At 46.5% G+C, this 23,418-nt stretch overlaps 1 protein-coding gene across 1 annotated transcript; it reads right to left on the bottom strand.

Annotated features, from left to right (window-relative positions):
- Window positions 1-18,594: 18,594 nt before the first annotated feature.
- LOC123093956 (uncharacterized) lies at window positions 18,595-21,878 on the bottom strand. Its single transcript, XM_044516020.1, has 3 exons — window positions 20,595-21,878; window positions 19,820-19,899; window positions 18,595-18,980 (listed from the first exon to the last, which is right to left on the bottom strand). The coding sequence occupies exons 1-2, from the start codon at window positions 21,814-21,816 to the stop codon at window positions 19,838-19,840; spliced, it is 1,284 nt and encodes a 427-aa protein (XP_044371955.1). The 5' UTR covers window positions 21,817-21,878; the 3' UTR covers window positions 18,595-18,980; window positions 19,820-19,837.
- Window positions 21,879-23,418: the final 1,540 nt, after the last annotated feature.

The raw sequence follows: 23,418 nt of genomic DNA, 5'->3' as shown, positions 1-23,418 counted from the left end.
ATTTTATGCAGCAAATAGGTCCAAACCAGGTTGGCACGGGACACGAGGGAGATCCTCTGTCTGCTTCTGATCCCGAGAGATCCTCTGGCAGCGCACCCCCTGCGCGATCTCCTGCGCGGACGGATCCCCAGGCGGATCCTGTCGTCGCGGCTGGGTTCGCGGGTGGTGGACCTGAGGCTGGTGCGTTGGGACGTGACACGCGGCGCGAGACGGGCGCGTGGTCTGGAGAAACCGCGTCGGCTGGTGTGTCCCCACGCGGTGGGCCTGACCCATCGACGTCGCCCTGCAATGATGATGGCGGCGCACGGTCTCCTGGGCGCGTGTCGCTTGGCGCGCCGTTGCCTGCACGTGGGTCTGACCCATCGCTGTCGCCACCAACGCGTGATCCCACGCCCGACCGAGCGGCAGTCGAAGGAGATCTGCTGGCGCACGTCAAAGGTATGAGTGAAATCACAAGTGCTCCCTAGGTGGTTTTGGTAATTAATGTCAACATATCTCTTGTTGGACTAACACTTTTATCTAGTATGTTTCAGATAAGTTCAACAATGGAGTGGCATGGACTAAAGGATGTGGGAACTCCTTCAAGATGCTAAGGACAAAGGATTGGCTCAAGCTTCAAGCTCAAGACTCTTCATTTTACATTTTAGTGATCCAAGATCACATTGAGTCTATAGGAAAAGTCAATACTATCAAGGAGGGATGAGGTGTTGTTAATGAGACTCTTGCTTCATGTGCTTTGTGATATGCTCCAAAACCCTCAGCTACTTTCCCACTTCCACAAATGACCTAAACCCAAAGCCAAAATCGGTCACACCGATTCTTCCTATCCGGCGCCACCGATTCCAAAAGTCATAGCCACTGCCACAAACCCTAAGCAAATCGGTCTTATCGATAGGGATCTCGGTCTCACCGAGATGGGATTGTAATCTCTCTGTGTATGTCCATTATCAAAGTTGGTCTCACCGAGTTTGAGCAATCGGCACTACCGAGATTGCAATGCAAACTCTCTAGAAACTTATTACCAAGATCGGTCCCACCGAGTTTGAGTAATCGGTCCCACCGAGTTTGCCTGACCAACTCTCTGGAAAGCTTATTACCAAAAATCGGTCTCACCGAGTTTGTGTAATCGGTCTTACCGAGATTACGTTATGCCCTAACCCTAACCATACCGGTCTCACCGAGCTGCATTTCGGTCCCACCAAAAACCCTAACGGTCACATTATTTACTAAATCGGTCCGACCGAGTTTAACAATTCGGTCCCACCGAGGTTGGTAAATTGTGTGTAACGGTTAGATTTTGTGTGGAGGCTATATATACCCCTCCACCTCCTCTTCATTCGTGGAGAGAGCCATCAGACTGAACCTACATTTCTAGCATACATTTTCTGAGAGAGAACTACCTACTCATGTGTTGAGGCCAAGATATTCCATTCCTACCATATGAATCTTGATCTCTAGCCTTCCCCAAGTTGCTTTCCACTCAAATCTTCTTTCCACCAGATCCAAAACCTATGAGAGAGAGTTGAGTGTTGGGGAGACTATCATTTGAAGCACAAGAACAAGGAGTTCATCATCAACGCACCATTTGTTACTTCTTGGAGAGTGGTGTCTCCTAGATTGGCTAGGTGTCACTTGGGAGCCTCCGACAAGATTGTGGAGTTGAACCAAGGAGTTTGTAAGGGCAAGGAGATCGCCTACTTCGTGAAGATCTACCGCTAGTGAGGCAAGTCCTTCGTGGGCGACGGCCATGGTGGGATAGACAAGGTTGCTTCTTCGTGGACCCTTCGTGGGTGGAGCCCTCCATGGACTCGCGCAACCGTTACCCTTCGTGGGTTGAAGTCTCCATCAACGTGGATGTATGATAGCACCACCTATCGAAACCACGCCAAAAACATCCGTGTCTCCAATTGCGTTTGAATCCTCCAAACCCTTCCCTTTACTTTCTTGCAAGTTGCATGCTTTACTTTTCGCTGCTCATATACTCTTTGCATGCTTGCTTGATATGTATTGTGAATGTTGAAATTGTGCCTAAACTCCACTTAAACCCAAAGAAAATTAAAAACTACAACTTTAGTACTTAGTGTCTAATCACCCCCCCCCTCTAGACACCTCTTCTCAAGGTCCTACAAGTAGGTACTAGATGTTCTGCGGCAACAGGATCTCCTGTGAATATAGGACGGCCCAATACACGCTCGCAGAAAGGTATCTTCAAACCGCTTGTTCCTAAGGATGGAACAGCTAGGTATGATAAAAATTTCAAGTTTGTGAACTTTGCTGCTGCTAGAGAGCCAAGAGATTTAACAGAAGCTTTAAATGATAAAAACTGGAAACATGCTATGGAGACAGAGTATGATGCACTTATGAGAAATCACACTTGGCATCTAGTTCCACCTAAACGAGGAAGAAATGTTATAGATTGTAAATGGGTGTACAAAATAAAAAGGAATTCTGATGGCACCATAGACAGATATAAACCTAGACTAGTTGCTAAAGGGTTCAAACAACTCTATGGTATTGATTATGAGGACACCTTTAGTCCTGTTGTGAAGGCAGCTACTATCAGGCTTGTTTTGTCCATTGCTGTCTCCAGGGGATGGAGCCTTCGTCAATTGGATGTACAGAATGCGTTCTTGCATGGCGTTCTCGAGGAAGAGGTCTATATGCGACAGCCACCTGGTTTTGTGGATGGCATCAAATCTCAACATGTGTGTAAATTGGACAAAGCTCTATATGGCTTGAAACAGGCACCCAAGGCTTGGTACTCTAGATTGAGTATGAAACTGCAACAACTTGGCTTTCGACCCTCAAAGGGAGATACTTCTTTATTCTTCTTCAAGAAAGGGAAGGTGATCATCTTCATGCTCATTTATGTAGATGATATAATTGTTGCTAGCTCATCACAAGAAGCCACCTCAGCTTTACTTAAGAATTTGAAAAATGAGTTTGCCCTTAAGGACCTAGGAGAGCTAAGTTACTTTCTAGGTATTGAAGTTAAAAAGGCACATGATGGTATTCTGTTAACTCAAGAGAAATATGCTAGAGACATAATCAAGCGTGTAGGCATGAAGGATTGCAAACCTGCAAGCACACCTTTGTCTACAACTGAAAAATTATCGTTGCATGAAGGGGAAAAATTGAGCCCAGAAGAAGGAACCAAATACAGAAGTATAGTTGGTGCACTTCAATATTTAACCTTAACAAGACCTGACACATAGCTTACTCTGTTAATAAGGTTTGTCAGTTCTTGCATGCTCCTACATCCTTACACTGGACAACTGTGAAGGGGATCTTGAGATACATTCAAGGAAGTGCTGGAACGGGTCTCAGAATATGCAAGTCACCTTCAACGATAGTAAGTGCTTTTTCTGATGCAGATTGGGCAGGATGTCCTGATGATAGGAGATCTACTGGTGGGTTTGTTGTGTTCTTTGGCTCTAACCTCATATCATGGAATGCAAAGAAACAAGCAACAGTTTCTCGTTCTAGCACTGAAGCAGAATATAAGTCTCTTGCAAATGCAACAACTGAGGTAATGTGGGTAGAAACCCTACTAGATGAGTTGGGTGTCGAAAGACCACACATCTCCTGTCTCTGGTGTGATAATCTTGGAGCAACATATCTTTCTGCTAACCCTGTGTTTCATGCAAGGACGAAACATATAGAAATTGATTTTCATTTTGTTAGAGAAAGAGTTGCAAGAAACATGCTAGAGATCAGATTCATTCCAACAGGGGATCAAGTTGCTGATGGTTTCATAAAACATCTACAAGTTCGACAACTACAAGCGTTCAAGAACAATCTCAACCTTGACACATTCAGATTGAGGGAGGATGTTAGACGATAGACTTGTAGTCGTGTCAACTTGTGTTGATATTGTGTACGTGTGATCTGTTGTAAACATGGCCGGTGATTAGACTAGATTGATATCTATCTCTTTATCTTGTGTGTATCTTGGAGTAGAGGTCAAGGCTAATAACCAACCGGGCCAACCTTGTAATCTTGTGCTATATAACACGTACGCGTCCCTGCCAGAGGTGCATATGCTTCCACCAATTCTTTCACACACATCCATCTTCGAACGAAGTCGAGTAGGTGGATGAGATGTCAGTCTCGTCAAGGACAATAACGCTCATCATACCATTATGTTCATCCTACATTTGCTCAAGCACCACAATTCTTGGGGTTTTCTATTGCAGGAACACAATTTGTAACATATGTTGGAAATATGCCCTAGAGGCAATAATAAAAGTGTTATTATTATATTTCTTTGTTCATGATAATAGTCTTTTATTCATGCTATAACTGTATTATCCGGAAATCGTAATACACGTGTGAATACATAGACCACAATATGTCCCTAGTGAGCCTCTAGTTGACTAGCTCGTTATGATCAACTGATAGCCATGGTTTCCTGGCTATGGACATTGGATGTCGTTGATAACGGGATCACGTCATTAGGAGAATGATGTGATGGACAAGACCCAATCCTAAGCATAGCACAAGATCGTGTAGTTCGTTTGCTAGAGCTTTTCCTGTTGGAAATATGCCCTAGAGGCAATAATAAATTAGTTATTATTATATTTCCTTGTTCACGATAATCGTTTATTACCCATGCTATAATTGTATTGATAGGAAACTCAGATACATGTGTGGGTACATAGACAACACCATGTCCCTAGTAAGCCTCTAGTTGACTAGCTCGTTGATCAATAGATGGTTACGGTTTCCTGACCATGGACATTGGATGTCATTGATAACGGGATCACATCATTAGGAGAATGATGTGATGGACAAGACCCAATCCTAAGCCTAGCACAAAGATCGTGTAGTTCGTATGCTAAAGCTTTTCTAATGTCAAGTATCATTTCCTTAGACCATGAGATTGTGCAACTCCCGGATACCGTAGGAATGCTTTGGGTGTACCAAACGTCACAACGTAACTGGGTGGCTATAAAGGTGCACTACAGGTATCTCCGAAAGTGTCTGTTGGGTTGGCACGAATCGAGACTGGGATTTGTCACTCCGTGTAAACGGAGAGGTATCTCTGGGCCCACTCGGTAGGACATCATCATAATGTGCATAATGTGACCAAGGGGTTGATCACGGGATGATGTGTTACGGAACGAGTAAAGAGACTTGCGGTAACAAGATTGAACAAGGTATCGGTATACCGACGATCGAATCTCGGGCAAGTACAATACCGCTAGACAAAGGGAATTGTATACGGGATCGATTGAGTCCTTGACATCGTGGTTCATCCGATGAGATCATCGTAGAACATGTGGGATCCAACATGGGTATCCAGATCCCGCTGTTGGTTATTGACCGGAGAACGTCTCGGAAATGTCTGCATGGTTCCCGAACCCGTAGGGTCTACACACTTAAGGTTCGATGACGCTAGGATTATAAAGGAAGTTTGTATGTGGTTACCAAATGTTGTTCGGAGTCCCGGATGAGATCCCGGACGTCACGAGGAGTTTTGGAATGGTCCGGAGGTAAAGATTTATATATGGGAAGTCCTGTTTTGGTCACCGGAAAAGTTTCGGGTTTTTCCGGTAACGTACCGGGACCACCGGGAGGTTCCCGGGGGTCCACCAAGTGGGGCCACCAACCCTGGAGGGCTGCATGGGCCAAGTGTGGGAGGGGACCAGCCCCAGGTGGGCTGGTGCGCCCCCCCACAGGGCCCAAGGCGCAGGAAGTGGGGAAGGGGGGCAAACCCTAGGGCAGATGGGCCCTAAGGCCCACCCCAGGCGCGCCTCCCCCTCTGGCCACCACCCAGATGAGATCTGGGGGCTGCCGCCACCCTTGGGGAGGGAACCCTAGAGGGGGCGCAGCCCCCTCCCCTCCCCCTATAAATACATGAGGCTTGGGGGCTGCCCAACACACGAGAACTTCTCCTCTTGGCGCAGCCCTACCTCTCTCCCTTCTCCTCTCCCGCGGTGCTTGGCGAAGCCCTGCTGGATCACCACGCTCCTCCACCACCACCACGCCATTGTGCTGCTGCTGGACGGAGTCTTCCTCAACCTCTCCCTCTCTCCTTGCTGGATCAAGGCGTGGGAGACGTCACCGGGCTGTACGTGTGTTGAACGCGGAGGTGCCGTCCGTTCGGCACTAGGATCTCCGGTGATTTGGATCACGACGAGTACGACTCCTTCAACCCCGTTCTCTTGAACGCTTCCGCTTAGCGATCTACAAGGGTATGTAGATGCATTCTCCTTCCCTTCGTTGCTGGTTTCTCCATAGATAGATCTTGGTGACACGTAGGAAAATTTTGAATTTCTGCTACGTTCCCCAACAGTGGCATCAAGAGCCAGGTTTATTGCGTAGATTCTTTGCACGAGTAGAACACAAAGTAGTTGTGGGCGTTGATTTTGTTCAATATGCTTACCGTTACTAGTCCAATCTTGTTTCGACGGTATTGTGGGATGAAGCGGCCCGGACCGACCTTGCACGTACTCTTACGTGAGACAAGTTCCACCGACTGACATGCACTTGGTGCATAAGGTGGCTAGCGGGTGCCAGTATCTCCCACTTTAGTCGGAACGGATTCGATGAAAAGGGTCCTTATGAAGGGTAAATAGCAATTGGCATATCACGTTGTGGTTTTGCGTAGGTAAGAAACATTCTTGCTAGAAACCCACAGCAGCCACGTAAAACATGCAAACAACAATTAGAGGATGTCTAACTTGTTTTTGCAGGGTATGCTATGTGATGTGATATGGCCAAGAAGAATGTGATGAATATATGTGATGTATGAGATTGATCATGTTCTTGTAATAGGAATCACGACTTGCATGTCGATGAGTATGACAACCGGCAGGAGCCATAGGAGTTGTCTTTATTTATTGTATGACCTGCGTGTCTTTAAACAACGCCATGTAATTACTTTACTTTATTGCTAACCGGTAGCCATAGTAGTAGAAGTAATAGTTGGCGAGACAACTTCATGAAGACACGATGATGGAGATCATGGTGTCATGCCGGTGACGATGATGATCATGGAGCCCCGAAGATGGAGATCAATGCAGCTATATGATATTGGTCATATCATGTCACTACTATATAATTGCATGTGATGTTTATTATGTTTATGCATCTTGTTTACTTAGAACGACGGTAGTAAATAAGATGATCCCTTACAACAATTTCAAGAAGTGTTCTCCCCTAACTGTGCACCGTTGCTAAAGTTCGTCGTTTCGAAGCACCACGTGATGATCGGGTGTGATAGATCCTTACGTTCACATACAACGGGTGTAAGAGAGTTTTACACATGCAAAACACTTAGGGTTAACTTGACGAGCCTAGCATGTACAGACATGGCCTCGGAACACAGAGACCGAAAGGTCGAGCATGAGTCGTATAGTAGATACGATCAACATGAAGATGTTCACCGATGATGACTAGTCCGTCTCACGTGATGATCGGACACGGCCTAGTTGACTCGGATCATGTAATCACTTAGATGACCAGAGGGATGTCTATCTGAGTGGGAGTTCATAAGATGAACTTAATTATCCTGAACATAGTCAAAAAAAACCTTTTGCAAATTATGTCGTAAGCTCGCGCTTTAGTTCCACTGTTTAGATATGTTCCTAGAGAAAATATAGTTGAAAGTTGATAGTAGCGATTATGCGATCAGTAGAAAGCTTATGTCCTTAATGCACCGCTCAGTGTGCTGAACCCCAAACGTCATTTGTCGATGTTGCGAACATCGTACATACACGTTTTGATAACTACGTGATAGTTCAGTTAAATGGTTTAAGTAGAGGCACCAAAGACGTTTTTCGAAACGTCGCGGAACATATGAGATGTTTCGAGGGCTGAAATTGGGATTTCAGGCTCGTGCCCACGTCAAGAGGTATAAGACCTCCGACGATTTTCTTAGCCTGCAAACTAAGGGAGAAAAGCTCAATCATTGAGCTTGTGCTCAGATTGTCTGAGTACAACAATCACTTGAATCAAGTGGGAGTTAATCTTCCAGATGAGATAGTGATGTTTCTCCAAAGTCATTGCCACCAAGCTGCTAGAGCTTCGTGATGAACTATAACATATCAAGGATAGAGATGATGATCCTTGAAGTATTCGCGTTGTTTGATATCGCGAAAGTAGAAATCAAGAAGGAGCATCAATTGTTGATGGTTGGTGAAACCACTAGTTTCAAGAAGGGAAAGGGCAAGAAGGGATGCTTCATGAAACGGCAAATCAGCTGCTGCTCTAGTGAAGAAACCCAAGGTTGAACCCAAACCCGAGACTAAGTGCTTCTGTAATAAGGGGAACAGCCACTGGAGCAGAATTACCCTAGATACTTGGTAGATGAGAAGGCTGGCAAGGTCGATAGAAGTATATTGGATATACATTATGTTAATGTGTACTTTACTAGTACTCCTAGTAGCACCAGGGTATTGAGATACCGGTTCGGTTGCTAAGTGTTAGTAACTCGAAATAAAAGAGCTACAGAATAAACGGAGACTAGCTAAAGGTGAGCTGACGATATGTGTTGGAAGTGTTTCCAAGTTTGATGTGATCAAACATCGCACACTCCCTCTACCATCAAGATTAGTATTAAACCTAAATAATAGTCTTTTGGTGTTTGCGTTGAGCATAGACATGATTGGATTATGTCTGTTGCAATACGGTTATTCATTTAAGGAGAATAATGGTTACTCTATTTATTTGAATAATACCTTCAGTGGTCTTGCACCTAAAGGAATGGTTTATTGAATCTCGATAGTAGTGATACACATTTTCATGCCAAAAGATATAAGATAGTAATGATAGTACCACTTACTTGTGGCACTGCCATGTAAGTCATATTGGTATAAAACGCATGAAGAAGCTCCATGTTGATGGATCTTTGGACTCACTCGTTTTTGAAAAGTTTGAGACATGCGAACCATGTCTATTGGTGTATATGCATGAAGAAACTCCATGCAGATGGATCGTTTGGACTCACTTGATTTTGAATCACTTGAGATATGCAAATCATACCACATGGGCAAGATGACTGAAAAGCCTCATTTTCAGTAAGATGGAACAAGATAGCAACTTGTTGGAAGTAACACATTTTGATGTGTGCAGTCCAATGAGTGCTGAGGCATGCAGTGAATATCGTTATGTTCTTACTTCATAGATGATTCGAGTAGATGTTGAGTATATTTACTTGATGAAACACAAGTCTGAATTATTGAATGGTTCAAGTAATTTCAGAGTGAAGTTGAAGATCATTGTGACAAGAGGATAAAAATGTCTATGATATGATCATAGAAATGTGTATCTGAGTTACGAGTTTTGGCACACAATTAAGACATTGTCGAAATTGTTTCACATTTAATACCGCCTGGAACACCATAACGTGATGGTGTGTCCGAACATCATAGTTGCACCCTATTAGATATGGTGCGTCCCATGATGTCTCTTATCAAATTACCACTATCGTTCATGGGTTAGGCATTAGAGACAACCACATTCACTTTAAATAGGGCACCACGTGATTCCGTTGAGATGACACTGTGAGAACTATGGTTTAGAGAAACCTAAGCTGTCATTTCTTGAAAGTTTGGGGCTGCGACGCTTATGTGAAAAAGTTTCAGGTTGATAAGCTCGAACCCAAAGCGGATAAAATGCATCTTCATAGGACACCCAAAACAGTTGGGTATACCTCCTAATTCAGATCTGAAAGCAATAGGGATTGTTTCTTGAATCGGGTCCTTTCTCGAGGAAAGGTTTCTCTCAAAAGAATTGAGTGGCAGGATGGTGGAGACTTGATGAGGTTATTGAACCGTCACTTCAACAAGTGTGTAGCAGGGCACAGGAAGTTGTTCCTGTGGCACCTACACCAATTGAAGTAGAAGCTTATGATAGTGATCATGAAGTTTCGGATCAAGTCACTACCGTACCTCGTAGGGTGACAAGGATACGTACTACTTCAGAGTGGTACACACAGGAAGTTGTTCCTGTGGCACCTACACCAATTGAAGTAGAAGCTTATGATAGTGATCATGAAGTTTCGGATCAAGTCACTACCGTACCTCGTAGGGTGACAAGGATACGTACTACTTCAGAGTGGTACAGTAATCCTGTCTTGAAGGTCATGTTGCTAGACAACAATGAACCTACGAGCTATGGAGAAGCGATGGTGGGCCCAAATTCCAACAAATGGTTAGAAGCCATGAAATCCGAGATAGGATCCATGTATCAGAACAAAGCATGGACTTTGGTGGACTTGCCCGATGATCGGCAAGCCATTGAGATAAATGGATCTTTAAGAAGAAGATGGACGTGGATGGTAATATCACCGTCTACGAAGCTCGACTTGTGGCGAAGAGTTTTTCACAAGTTCAAGGAGTTGACTACGATGAGATTTTCTCATCCATAGCGATGCTTAAGTCCGTCGGAATCATGTTAGCATTAGCTGCATTTATGAAATCTGGCAGACGGATGTCAAAACGAGTTTCCTTACCAGTTTTCGTAAGGAAAGGTGGTATGTGATACAATCAGAAAGGTTTTGTCGATCCTAAGGATGCTAAAAGGCACGCTAACTCCAGCAATCCTTCCATGGACTGGAGTAAGCATCTCGGAGTTGGAATATGCACTTTGATAAAATGATCAAAGATTTTGGGTTTATACAAATTTTATGAGAAACTTGTATTTCCAAAGAAGTGAGTGGGAGCACTATAGAATTTCTGATGAGTATATGTTGTTGACATATTGATGATCAGAAATGATGTAGAATTTCTAGAAAGCATATAGGGTTATTTGAAAAGTGTTTTTCAATAGAAAACCTGGATTAAGCTACTTGAACATTGAGCATCGAGATCTATAAGGATAGATCAAAATGCTTAATAATACTTTCAAATGAGCACGTACCTTGACATGATCTTGAAAGTGTTCAAGATGGATCAGTCAAAGAAGGAGTTCTTGCCTGAGTTGAAAGGTACAAAGTTAAGACTTAAAGCTCGACCACGGCAGAAAAGAGAGAAAGGACGAAGGTTGTCCCCTATGCTTTAGACGTAGGCTCTACAGTATGCTATGCTAAGTACCGCACCTGATGTGTGCCTTGCCACATGTCTGGCAAGAGGGTAAAAAGGTGATAAAGGAGTGGATCACCAGATAGCGGTCAAAATTGTCCTTGGAGTAATAAGGGCATGTTTCTCGATTATGGAGGTGATAAAGAGTTCGGCGTAAAGGGTTACGTCGATGCAAGCTTTAACACCTATCCGAATGACTCTGAGTAGCAAACCGGATACGTATAGTGGAGCAATCATTTGGAATAGCTCCAAGTGGAGCATGGAAGCAGCATTTACAATATGACCTAGAGATTTGCGAAGTACACACGGATCTGAATGTTGCAGACCCGTTGACTAAAACCTCTCTCACAAGCAGAACATGATCAAACCCCAGAACTCATTGAGTCTTAATCACATGATGATGTGAACTAGTTTAGTGACACTAGTAAACTCTTTGGATGTTGGTCACATGGTGATGTGACCTGTGAGTGTTAATCACATGGCGATGTGAACTAGATTATTGACTCTAGTGCAAGTGGGAGACTGTTGGAAATATGCCCTAGAGGCAATAATAAATTAGTTATTATTATATTTCCTTGTTCACGATAATCGTTTATTACCCATGCTATAGTTGTATTGATAGGAAACTCAGATACATGTGTGGGTACATAGACAACACCATGTCCCTAGTAAGCCTCTAGTTGACTAGCTCGTTGATCAATAGATGGTTACGGTTTCCTGACCATGGACATTGGATGTCATTGATAACGGGATCACATCATTAGGAGAATGATGTGATGGACAAGACCCAATCCTAAGCCTAGCACAAAGATCGTGTAGTTCGTATGCTAAAGCTTTTCTAATGTCAAGTATCATTTCCTTAGACCATGAGATTGTGCAACTCCCGGATACTGTAGGAATGCTTTGGGTGTACCAAACGTCACAACGTAACTGGGTGGCTATAAAGGTGCACTACAGGTATCTCCGAAAGTGTCTGTTGGGTTGGCACGAATCGAGACTGCGATTTGTCACTCCGTGTAAATGGAGAGGTATCTCTGGGCCCACTCGGTAGGACATCATCATAATGTGCACAATGTGACCAAGGGGTTGATCACGGGATGATGTGTTACAGAACGAGTAAAGAGACTTGCCGGTAACGAGATTGAACAAGGTATCGGTATACCGACGATCGAATCTCGGGCAAGTACAATACCGCTAGACAAAGGGAATTGTATACGGGATCGATTGAGTCCTTGACATCGTGGTTCATCCGATGAGATCATCGTAGAACATGTGGGAGCCAACATGGGTATCCAGATCCCGCTGTTCGTTATTGACCGGAGAACGTCTCGGTCATGTCTGCATGGTTCCCGAACCCGTAGGGTCTACACACTTAAGGTTCGATGACGCTAGGGTTATAAAGGAAGTTTGTATGTGGTTACCAAATGTTGTTCGGAGTCCCGAATGAGATCCCGGACGTCACGAGGAGTTCCAGAATGGTCCGGAGGTAAAGATTTATATATGGGAAGTCCTGTTTTGGTCACCGGAAAAAGTTTCGGGTTTTTCGGGTAACGTACCGGGACCACCGGGAGATTCCCGGGGGTCCACCAAGTGAGGCCACCAACCTTGGAGGGCTGCATGGGCCAAGTGTGGGAGGGGACCAGCCCCAGGTGGGCTGGTGCGCCCCCCCCCCCCACAGGGCCCAAGGCGCAGGAAGTGGGGAAGGGGGGCAAACCCTAGGCGCGCCTCCCCCTCTGGCCGCCACCTAGATGAGATCTGGGGGCTGCCGCCACCCTTGGGGAGGGAACCCTAGAGGGGGCGCAGCCCCCTCCCCTCCCCCTATAAATACATGAGGCTTGGGGGCTGCCCAACACACGAGAACTTCTCCTCTTGGCGCAGCCCTACCTCTCTCCCTTCTCCTCTCCCGCGGTGCTTGGCGAAGCCCTGCTGGATCACCACGCTCCTCCACCACCACCACGCCGTTGTGCTGCTGCTGGACGGAGTCTTCCTCAACCTCTCCCTCTCTCCTTGCTGGATCAAGGCGTGGGAGACGTCACCGGGCTGTACGTGTGTTGAACGCGGAGGTGCCGTCCGTTCGGCACTAGGATCTCCGGTGATTTGGATCACGACGAGTACGACTCCTTCAACCCCGTTCTCTTGAACGCTTCCGCTTAGCGATCTACAAGGGTATGTAGATGCACTCTCCTTCCCTTCGTTGCTGGTTTCTCCATAGATAGATCTTGGTGACACGTAGGAAATTTTTGAATTTCTGCTACGTTCCCCAACATTTCCAATGTCAAGTATCTCTTCCTTAGACCATGAGATCGTGTAACTCCCGGATACCGTAAGAGTGCTTTGGGTGTACCAAACGTCACAACGTAACTAGGTGATTATAAAGGTGCACTACAGGTATCTCCGAAAGTGTCTGTTGGGTTGACACGGATCGAGACTGGGATTTGTCACTCCGTATGATGGAGAGGTATCTCCGGGCCCACTCGGTAATGCATCATCATAATGAGCTCAAAGTGACTAAGTGGTTAGTCACGGGATCATGCATTACGGTACGAGTAAAGTGACTTGCCGGTAACGAGACTGAACAAGGTATTGGGATACCGACGATCGAGTCTCGGGCAAGTAACGTACCGATTGACAAAGGGAATTGTATACGGGGTTTGATCGAATCCTCGACATCGTGGTTCATCCGATGACATCATCGAGGAGCATGTGGGAGCCAACATGGGTATCCAGATCCCGCTGTTGGTTATTGACCGGAGAGTCGTCTCGGTCATGTCTACATGTCTCCCGAACCCGTAGGGCCTACACACTTAAGGTTCGGTGACGCTAGGGTTATTAGGAAGACTTGTATGTGATTATCGAAAGTTGTTCGGAGTCCCGAATGAGATCCCGGACGTCACGAGGAGTTCCGGAATGGTCCGGAGGTGAAGTTTTATATATGGGAAGTTGTCATGCGGACACCGAAAAGTTTCGGGGGCATATCGGTATTGTACCGGGGCCACCGGAGGGGTTCCGGGGGTCCACCGGGAGGGGCCACCCCTCTCGGAGGGCCACATGGGCCGCAAGGGGCAGGGAGCCAGCCCCTGGAGGGCTGGGCGCGCCCCCCACCTTGGGCCCATGTGCCTAGGGTTGGGGGGAAACCCTAAAGGGGGCGCCCCCCTTGCTTGGGGGGCAAGTCCCCCCTCCCTGGCCGCCGCCCCCCCTCTAGATCCCATCTAGAGGGGTCGCCCCCCCTTGCCCCTTCCCCTATAAATAGAGGGGTGAGGGGAGGGCTGCTGGACACAACTCAAGGCGCAACCCCTCCCCTCCCCAACACCTCTCCTCCTCCGTACGTGCTTGGCGAAGCCCTGTCGGAGTACTGCTGCACCAACAACACCACGCCGTCGTGCTGCCGTTGGAGCGATCTTCCTCAACCTCTCCTTCCTCCTTGCTGGATCAAGACGGAGGAGACGTCGTCCGTCCCGTACGTGTGTTGAACGCGGAGGTGCTGTCCGTTCAGCACTTGGTCATCGGTGATCCGAATCACGGCGAGTACGACTCCATCATCACCATCCCCTTGAACGCTTCCGCACTCGATCTATAAGTGGTATGTAGATGCAAACTCACTCCCTTGACTCGTTGCTTAGATGAACTCATAAATGGATCTTGGTGAAACCGTAGGAAAAATTTTAATTTTCTGCAACGTTCCCCAACAACATATATATAGTAAGCACTCTCTTTAATTTACAAACAGTACATGAATAACTTGACATTGAATACAATTCTTACATGGAGTGCCTTCTCGACATTGCTCTTATTCAATGTGTGCATGAGTGGTACAAATACTCCGTCGTACGGGCCCGCATTGCACTTCTCAACAAGTGTCTCAATGCTTTCAACAATGGGACCATCTGAATCATGGTGTTAGTAGGCAATCATGTGATCCTTACCCTTATTGATTCCAGCAATAGTTATGGTTCATGGATGGAAAATTTTCCCATCAAGCTGCTCTGCTCTGCTTTCCGTTCCTTCTGTCTAAGTTACTTTTGCTAATGGACAGTCAATGTAGTCCAACTTTGAAGTCCGCAATGGTGGGCTCAAGGTCTCACATTCAAGGCACGAATGTGGATGCTTCATTTAGGTGCTTATGACGTAGTGTTAGGCATAGTTTGCCTCAAATGCCATAGCCCCATGACATGTGACTGGGATGAAAATCTATGTAGTTTAGGTGTGGTGCATGGGAAACGTTTATGCAGAGTATGCGTTCCCATTTCTCGTCGAGTTGTTGGACCACGCCTTGGCAGGGAATGATATTTGGGACATGGTGATTGTCGATCAACAATCTCTCATGGTTGTGTCTACTCCAGGCACCACATCTACAGATTTGGTAGCATTGCTCGAAGAAAACCAGTATGTGTTCAAGCAACCCACTGTCTACCACCTCATCGGGTTTATGATCATGCCATTACCTTGTAAGCCGGTCATACTCCGCCTGATTCCCAACCTTATTGCTATTCATGGCAACAAAAAGATGAAACTGAGCGTTAGGTCGCAGAAATGATCGTCTTTGGTGGCGCACAGACTAGTATGAGTCCTAATGCTTTACCTATCCTACTGGTCAAGAAGGACAACAACTGTCATTTCTGTGTTGATTACCATAAGTTGAATACAATCACGGTAAGAACAAATTCCCCTACACCATAGTGCATGAACTGCTGGATGAGTTGGTGGGTCACAATTCTTCTCTTAATTGGATTTGCATGTGGGGTATCACCGGATTCTCACGAGGGAATTAGATGAAGACAAAACGCCATTCAACACACTAGCATGTCACTTTCTATTCCGTGTACACCGTTTGGTTTGACTAAAGCATGCGCCACATTTCAATGTGTGATGAACAATATTGTTGCTCCTCACATAAGAAAGTTTGTTGTTGTCTTTTTGGACAACATACTTATTTATAACCCATCAGACGGTCCCAAACTTTTTTTTTCAGAAATTGGTACTTAACTTTGCTACCTCAACAACCTATCATCCTCAAACTGATGGACAACCGAAACTAGCGAGTCAATGCCTGGAGCAATATCTGCTCTGTGCGGTGCATGACTGTCCAAAAGCATGGAAATGTTGGCTTCCAATGGCGGGGTTCTGGTACAATTCATCTTATCATACATCATTTGGGTGCACTCCTTTTAAACCCCTCTATGGTGTGAAGCCCAAATTTGGTACCATGCCCATCGACAATGGTGATCTACGTACTTCATTGGCAGAATTGGCTATCGGTCATGAGGATTTATTACTGCACTTATAAGAACACCTTTGTTGGGCTCAGGAGCTCATTAAATCTCAGGAAGATCGACACTACCATGACCGGAAAGTCGTTGTCAGTGAAGATGTGTTGTTGAAGTTACATCCATATACTCAATCATCTCTGGTTAATGGTCTTTGCCATAAGCTAGGCATGGATTTTTGTTTTTGACCATTCAAGGTGACAGAGCGCCGCAGAGCAGTGGCGTACAGATTGAAGCTACCAGCAGCAAGTCAAATACATCCGGTGTTCCATGTTTTACAGTTGAAGCCTGTCACGGCAAATTACACTCTGGTATTCTATGAACTTCCATAGCCATTTGATCTATCGGTGATTGCCTTACAACTCGAAGCAATCCCTGAGTCAACTCGTCAGGAAGGGCAATGCGGTGATTCCATGGATCAAAGCGCAGTGGCGGGGCATTTCTCGGGAGCACGACGTGGGAAGACTACAATATGTTGCACACTCAATTAACTCTAGCGACCATTTGGGATGAGGCTCTGTGTCACGTCCCCACCCACAACTATGCTTCAGGTGTTTTTTTAAAAAGGAGGATTACCCCTGGCCTCTGCATCTGGGCGATTATGCAATCATTTTATTAATTATTCTCAGAGACCTTACAAAGCATTACATCAGTAAGCCTGAAACCACCATCTAGGCGACACTTGTCGCTGCTCCTATCCCCTTGATGCAGGGTGTCGAATGTCCGAGCCTAATACCAAACAGACATCGCACCAAAACCTAACATCTAATGCCGAATGCCTTATCCCAGCCACATGCCAGGAATGGGTCACACACCGGTCCGACGCACTCACTGAGGCTACCGCCACCGTCATCCACCTTTTTTTCGAAAAGGGGGGATTCCCCGGCCTCTGCATCAGAACGATGCATACGGCCATCTTATTATCAAAATAAAATAATGCCAACATGGTTCCAAAGGTCTCCACAAGTCATAGAAAAGCACAAAAAGCTCACACAGAGCCAAAAGAGGCTAGAAACATCAACTAGCCAAATCAAGATGCCACAACCGGCTGGCTAAACTAGATAGGGATACTAAATGCCTATCCTATTACATGACCGCCATCCAAACCGGTTGAAGATATTCCGAGCTACCATCTCCCAGCGGAAAGACCCAGTAACCAAATGCCCCCTGGCCTCCGTCTGGGTGAGTAGCGACCACGAACGGATCAGTGCCGTAGTCCGGAATAAGACCTGCAAAAAATTGTATACATGATATTCTGTTAAAAACCAAATCGTTTCTGCAATTCCAGATAGTCCACATCAAAGCACAAACTCTAACCCGAATATGTCTCGCTAAGTTAGGCTCAATCCCATTAAGCCATGTCCCAAATAACGCATTAACAGAATTCGGGGGTTTGATATTAAAAGCAATGTGGACCGTCTGCCAAAGTACCTTGGCCAGCGGGCAATCAAAAAAGAGGTGTTTAATAGTCTCATCCCGATCACAGAAACTACACCTAGTAGGTCCTGTCCAATTACGCTTTATCAAGTTATCCTTAGTTAAAATTACTTGTTTATGAACAAACCACATAAACACTTTTATTTTCAAAGGAACTTTGACATCCCAAACATGTTTGGACGTAGGAATGGAGTTCGAATTAGCCGCCGTCATCCACCTAACCATATTCAGAGCAGGTACTGACAGAAAAACCTTGCCAAGTCAACTGTCGACGCCACCATGGCGCCAGACAGCGCCACCGCCCTACGCGAGGCCATCACACCACGTCCAGCATCGAGACCCCGCTGCTCCATGCCGCCGAGACCCGCCGTCGTCGACACGAGAGAAGGCACGCCACACCACCTCACGCCTCTTCCATCCGGCGCCGCTCCACAAACGATGCCCCCAAGAGGGAACACAACACCACAGCGCCGCCATCGTTAGATCCGGTGATCTTGGCGGCGGCGGAGCGCGTCTTGAGCGTGGAAGATGAACGCGGATCTGGAAGCAATAGAGTGCAAGCTTCCTCGCGTTCCTGCAGTATTAGATCGGACCCCACGTGTGACGGATGACCAACATTAGATCGGACTCCACATGTCAGGGAGTGCTAGCGCCAGCTGGATAGCCAAGTGGTGTGTGCGCGCGGCCTGTCACCATGTCTATCCAGTAACAGGCGAGCGGGAGATTCTAAGATGTATGAAGATGTCTAATTCTCCCCATGCTCTCTAGTTTTCTCTCCTTTTGTCCCTCAATTAGCTAATTATCCTTTCGACTACGTGAGATCCATCCCACGGCCTAACATGGATCCTTGGCACATCTTTAGGATCGACAGCTGGAATCTCTCACATACACAAAAATGAATGGAAGAACAAGTTCAGGTAGCACAAATCGTCAATGCAGCATCGATGGTTTAAGCAAAGATCTGTAAATATGATATCGTACAAGAGTAACATGCCCAAGCACCAATCCTTTTCTAGGAATGTATTTTTAGCTAGTAAAACACCACATACACGATGATCTGTGATGCCCGTTACTTTCGACCGCAACGTTCTGTTGTGAACCAACAGTCTGAAAATTCTCCAAGTTTCCCCTCAAAATGAGAAACAGTAAGTTGATCGCAAAACTCCTTCAAACCAAGACTTCTCCAGATTTTCCCCAAAATGAGACCCCCACCATCAAGATCAGACACCACCACCTGTTAGATTTGAGAAACCTGAAAACAAAATTAGAACATTAGGGACATTTGAACAGACACGTCAAGAGAATGACTGAATGAGTGATATGGAGAAGAAATTCAGAAAACAGACACGCTACGTCGCTACTAGAAATCCATCAATGTCTTTCTCAAACTGATATAAATCAGCGAGTTATCATCCAAACTCGTTTATTTTCCATCCAAGACTTGATTGGAGAGAAAAGTACACCACAAATTTTAATAAAGATCAAGCTTCAGTTTCAGGATTTAATCAGTTGGTCATACTGTTTTAGGAAAAAGGGAAGACAATGGTATCATGATGGCAAGGCTAGATATACTTCAGGTTCTAATGAAGTGGCGACCAGACGAACAAGGGCAGGCATCCTTTATGCCTTTTCGTTCAGGAACACTAATACACCTGGATGGAGGGATGTATAAGTTCATTCTGACACAGTAACCTGGCAAGCTGCTGCCGCCCTCACACACAAAAATGAATGGAAGAAGTTCAGGTAACACATAAAAACCATTCTATGGAGCAAGTACGTTTCTAGTTTTGCCAGCAAATATCACTAGTTGCATTGACACACCAACGAGAAATTGGTATTAGGGATAGCCAGATGTTGGACAATTAATACACAGAAAACCAGTTGAAAATAATTGTAGTAATTGGCAAATATGTGCACGACGTTTGCTTTTAGTCCATAATAAACTGCATGAATGGCGTAAGAGATACTACTTGCAACAAGAATGCAGCATCCTAAATATGTGAATGGATGATACCAAGAACAATGGATCAATAAAGAAGTGTATCAGCTAAAACGAAATGACGAGAGAGTCATCAGCTGGTAAATTGGTACCTTCGACCTTCATCTCTTCTACTGGATGTCTGAGCGAACCAACACGTCTGACAGAGTCTTGTGTTTCCCGGTGTCCTTACCTGAAAAGGGTTAATTTGATCAATGTACAAGAATTTGACAAACAGCAACACTAGCACAACAGAATTACAAGTTTACAACAGTATAGATTTCTGTGAATTGCATACAAGAATTAAACAGCAAAAAAAGCTTTGGTAGTTAGAACAGATTCTCAAGAATTCAGCAGTGTATTAATAACCAATAGAACAACAATAGTTAGAGGATAACACTTGAACGGTGTAGAGGAGTTATTAAAAGGATACAACAGATTTAAATCCATAAGTTGGAGATAAAATCTAGAGCATCACAGTGTAACATGAAAGCAAGCAAAACCTTGCAAAATTTCTATTCAAAGTCTAAATCAATTAAACTACCGTAAATATGTTCAACGGAAAATTCTTTATGAGCAGGACAACAGGAAGAATGACAACAGATGCAAAGATTTATCCGTGCCTACGATCTATATGAGCCTTGCAATACCAATTGCTACCAAACACATGGTGCATATAAATAATTGTTAATAAACATGATGTATCTCTGAATTTCTAGTCATCTGGTCATGAGACAAGCATTATGTCTATTGGACGATTTTGACATAATGATCAACAGATCCAACCACTAGGATAAACAAAATATATTGTGCCGAAGATGACCCACAAAGCACCTCGGGCATTAGGCACCTAAAAATGAAAGTATAACTGAGAAGTATGTAATCTACCTGCAGAAGGGATCCGGCTCGATCCAAGCCACGGAGGAAGAACACATGGCACCGAGAAGTCCCTTCCATACAGATAGCTCCCAATCACCTTCTTCATGTTCATGTCCACGACGATAACGTGTTTCTTGTCAACCGTGAGGTACACCACATTGGCGTTAAGTGGGTCAAGAAGCTCAATTTGTGGCGTCTTCCCCGCCGGTAAGGGCAGCCATGGGTGGCCTCCATCGGCCCAGAGCTTGCTGAGCGCCACCCGGTGCTCCAGTGTCCAGCCGGTGCCATTGTTGTCGAGCACAAAGGAGCTGAGAAGAAACGGTTCCTTTTGAGAGACCTCGACGTATCGCAGCCGCCCTTGGCTTGCATCCACGCGCCGGTACTCACGCCAAGACATCTCGCCATCGGCTTCAGGCAGCGGGCTCCTTGCAGGCAGCACGCTGCCCCTCGGCAGCTCGATGAAGGAGAGCTCCGGCCGATCAATGAACGGGTCGGCGGAGACTGCGCCCCAGGTCACGTCGACCCACCACAGGCGGCCGCCGAATGCCAGCGCCGGCTGGTCTATCTTCATTCGCCGCGCAGACGGGGGTTGGCACGGCGAGACCGCCACGTTCTCCCACCTGCCCTTTTCCGAGAGAAACCGGAGCATGAGGTTCTCCTCCTGCAGCTCGGCGACGGCGAACCTGTCAGGCGGCCCGTGCCCGCGATCGGCCTGGGTGAGGAGGCCCATGCGGAGGTTGAAAAGCGGGGAGACCTCGAACTTGGTGACACGGTCCGGGAGGCGGGTTATCTGGTGCGTGAGAGGGTTGAGGACGAAGCGCGTGACGTTGGGGACGTGGTCGGGGTCGATGCACTTGAGGGCGTCGGTTTGGGGTGGCAGCCGCAGCGGACGGCCGCCCTGCCTGGCGACGATGCGAGCAAACAGGCGCGTCTCCGCGTAGACGACGAGGAGGAGGCCGTCGGCGCTCGCGGCGCAGACGGCGCCGCCATGCCCTTGCACGAAGTCGCCGTTGGGGTCGGGGAGGGGGCCGGTCTTGAGGAGCTGCTCCGGGACGTACACTTCGGAGATGCGCGGTGGCTCGGCGAGGCGCACCTGCGCGCTCGGCGCCCCGACGGTCCACGCCGAGTGGCACATCGCGGCCCACGGGGGGTGCGAGGCCGCGGTGGTGAGGGAGCGGCGGAGGCCGCCGGAGACGGCGGCGGAGAGGCGTAGGAGGTGGCGGGGCGGCATCTCGCGGTCCTGTCGCCGGTCGGTGGCTGCAGGTGGGGATTTCGTTGTGGTGGTGGTGGTGGGGAAAGTGGCTCGGTGCACATGGAGTGGGTGCACGCCGCGTAGATACCAGGGAGCAGGGAGGTGGCAGGACGGAAAGCAGCGTGAAGTTGTTCCACGGGCTACGGCACCGTGATGGCTCACCTGGCCCGCGCGTCAGTTAGATACATTGAGGCCTGGTGCATGGACCGAGTTCTGCGTTATCAACAGCCGTAGCATCGCACAACTGGCTGGACCTTGGACGTCACCATTTTCCCGCCAAAAGTTCACCGGACCTGGTGCTGGGCCTCGTAACTTTATTTTCTGAGATGGCTGGGCTTTTAACTCATACTAGCAAAGCAAAATAGCACGCATTCATTAATTAATGGATACTCCTTGCAGACATCACTCCAACTTCCTTAGGTTATGACAAATGGCGCGCTGGATGTGCGCCATTTGTCGCAACCTAGGAGTTTTCCTTTTGTTTCGTAGATCCGTTTATTCAAAACGTTTTATCTCTTAGACCGTGCGTTCAAATCTTGAACCGCTTTCGCTGTTGGATTCCTCGCGTCGAGATTTTCAAAACTAGATCCCATGTTGATAGGTTTTGACAAACTTTTTTCAAAAAAAACTGAATAAGAAAAAATCGAAGAAAAAACTAAACCGGAACACGGTTTTTTTTCCTTTCTGAAAGAGGCACGCCCGTGCCTCTGACGAAATCACAACCGTGCCTCTCACGGAAGCAATAGCGTGCCTCTCACAAAAGGAAAAAAAATAGAAAATGCATTTTTTTTCTTTTTCGAAAGAGGCGCGCCCGTGCCTCTCGCGAAAGCACAACCGTGCCTCTCGCGGAAGCAAAACCATGCCTCTCGCGAAAAGAAAAAAAAAGAAAAAAACGTGTTTTTTTCGTTTCCGAGGAGGCACGGCCGTGACTCTCGCGAAAGCACAACCGTGCCTCTCATGGAAGCAAAACCGTGCCTCTCGCGAAAGGAAAAAACAGAAAACACGTTTTATTTTCCGTTTCCAAGAGGCACGGCCGTGCCTCTCGCGAAAGCACAAGCGTGCCTCTCACCAAAACAAAACCGTGACTCTTGCGAAAGAAATGCATTTTTTTGCGCAAAAAATTATTTTTTCGAAAATTATTTTTTTGTTGAAAAGCTAGGGAAGACCGGTGGGAAACTAAAACGTCAAAAGAAAACCCGGAAAAAAACAGTTTAAAAAACCAAAAACGCGTGCGAAAAAAAAACAAAATCCGGAGGGAACGCCCAGAGCGCGACACGTGGCGAATGGATGAGAGTGCGTCAAGTGGCACTGATCGTTGCGAGGCTCCCAAAAAAACCAGCAAAAAACAGTTTAAAAATCCAAAAAAGCGTGCGAAAAAATAAAAAAAAATCCGAAGGGAGCGCCCAGAGCGCGACACGTGGCGAATGGCTGAGAGCGCGCCAAGTGGCGCGATCGTTGCGAGGCTCCCGAAGGAGCGCAACGATCAGCGTCACTTGGCGCGCTCCCAGCCATTCGCCACATGTCGCGCTCTGGGCGCTCCCTTCGGATTTTATTATTTTTTATTTTTTCGCATGCTTTTTT

This window comes from Triticum aestivum, chromosome 1B (assembly GCF_018294505.1).
Source record: "Triticum aestivum cultivar Chinese Spring chromosome 1B, IWGSC CS RefSeq v2.1, whole genome shotgun sequence".
Lineage (NCBI taxonomy): Eukaryota > Viridiplantae > Streptophyta > Magnoliopsida > Poales > Poaceae > Triticum > Triticum aestivum.
Note: the sequence above shows the minus strand (reverse complement) of the source record. Positions and strands in the feature narration are given on the sequence as shown.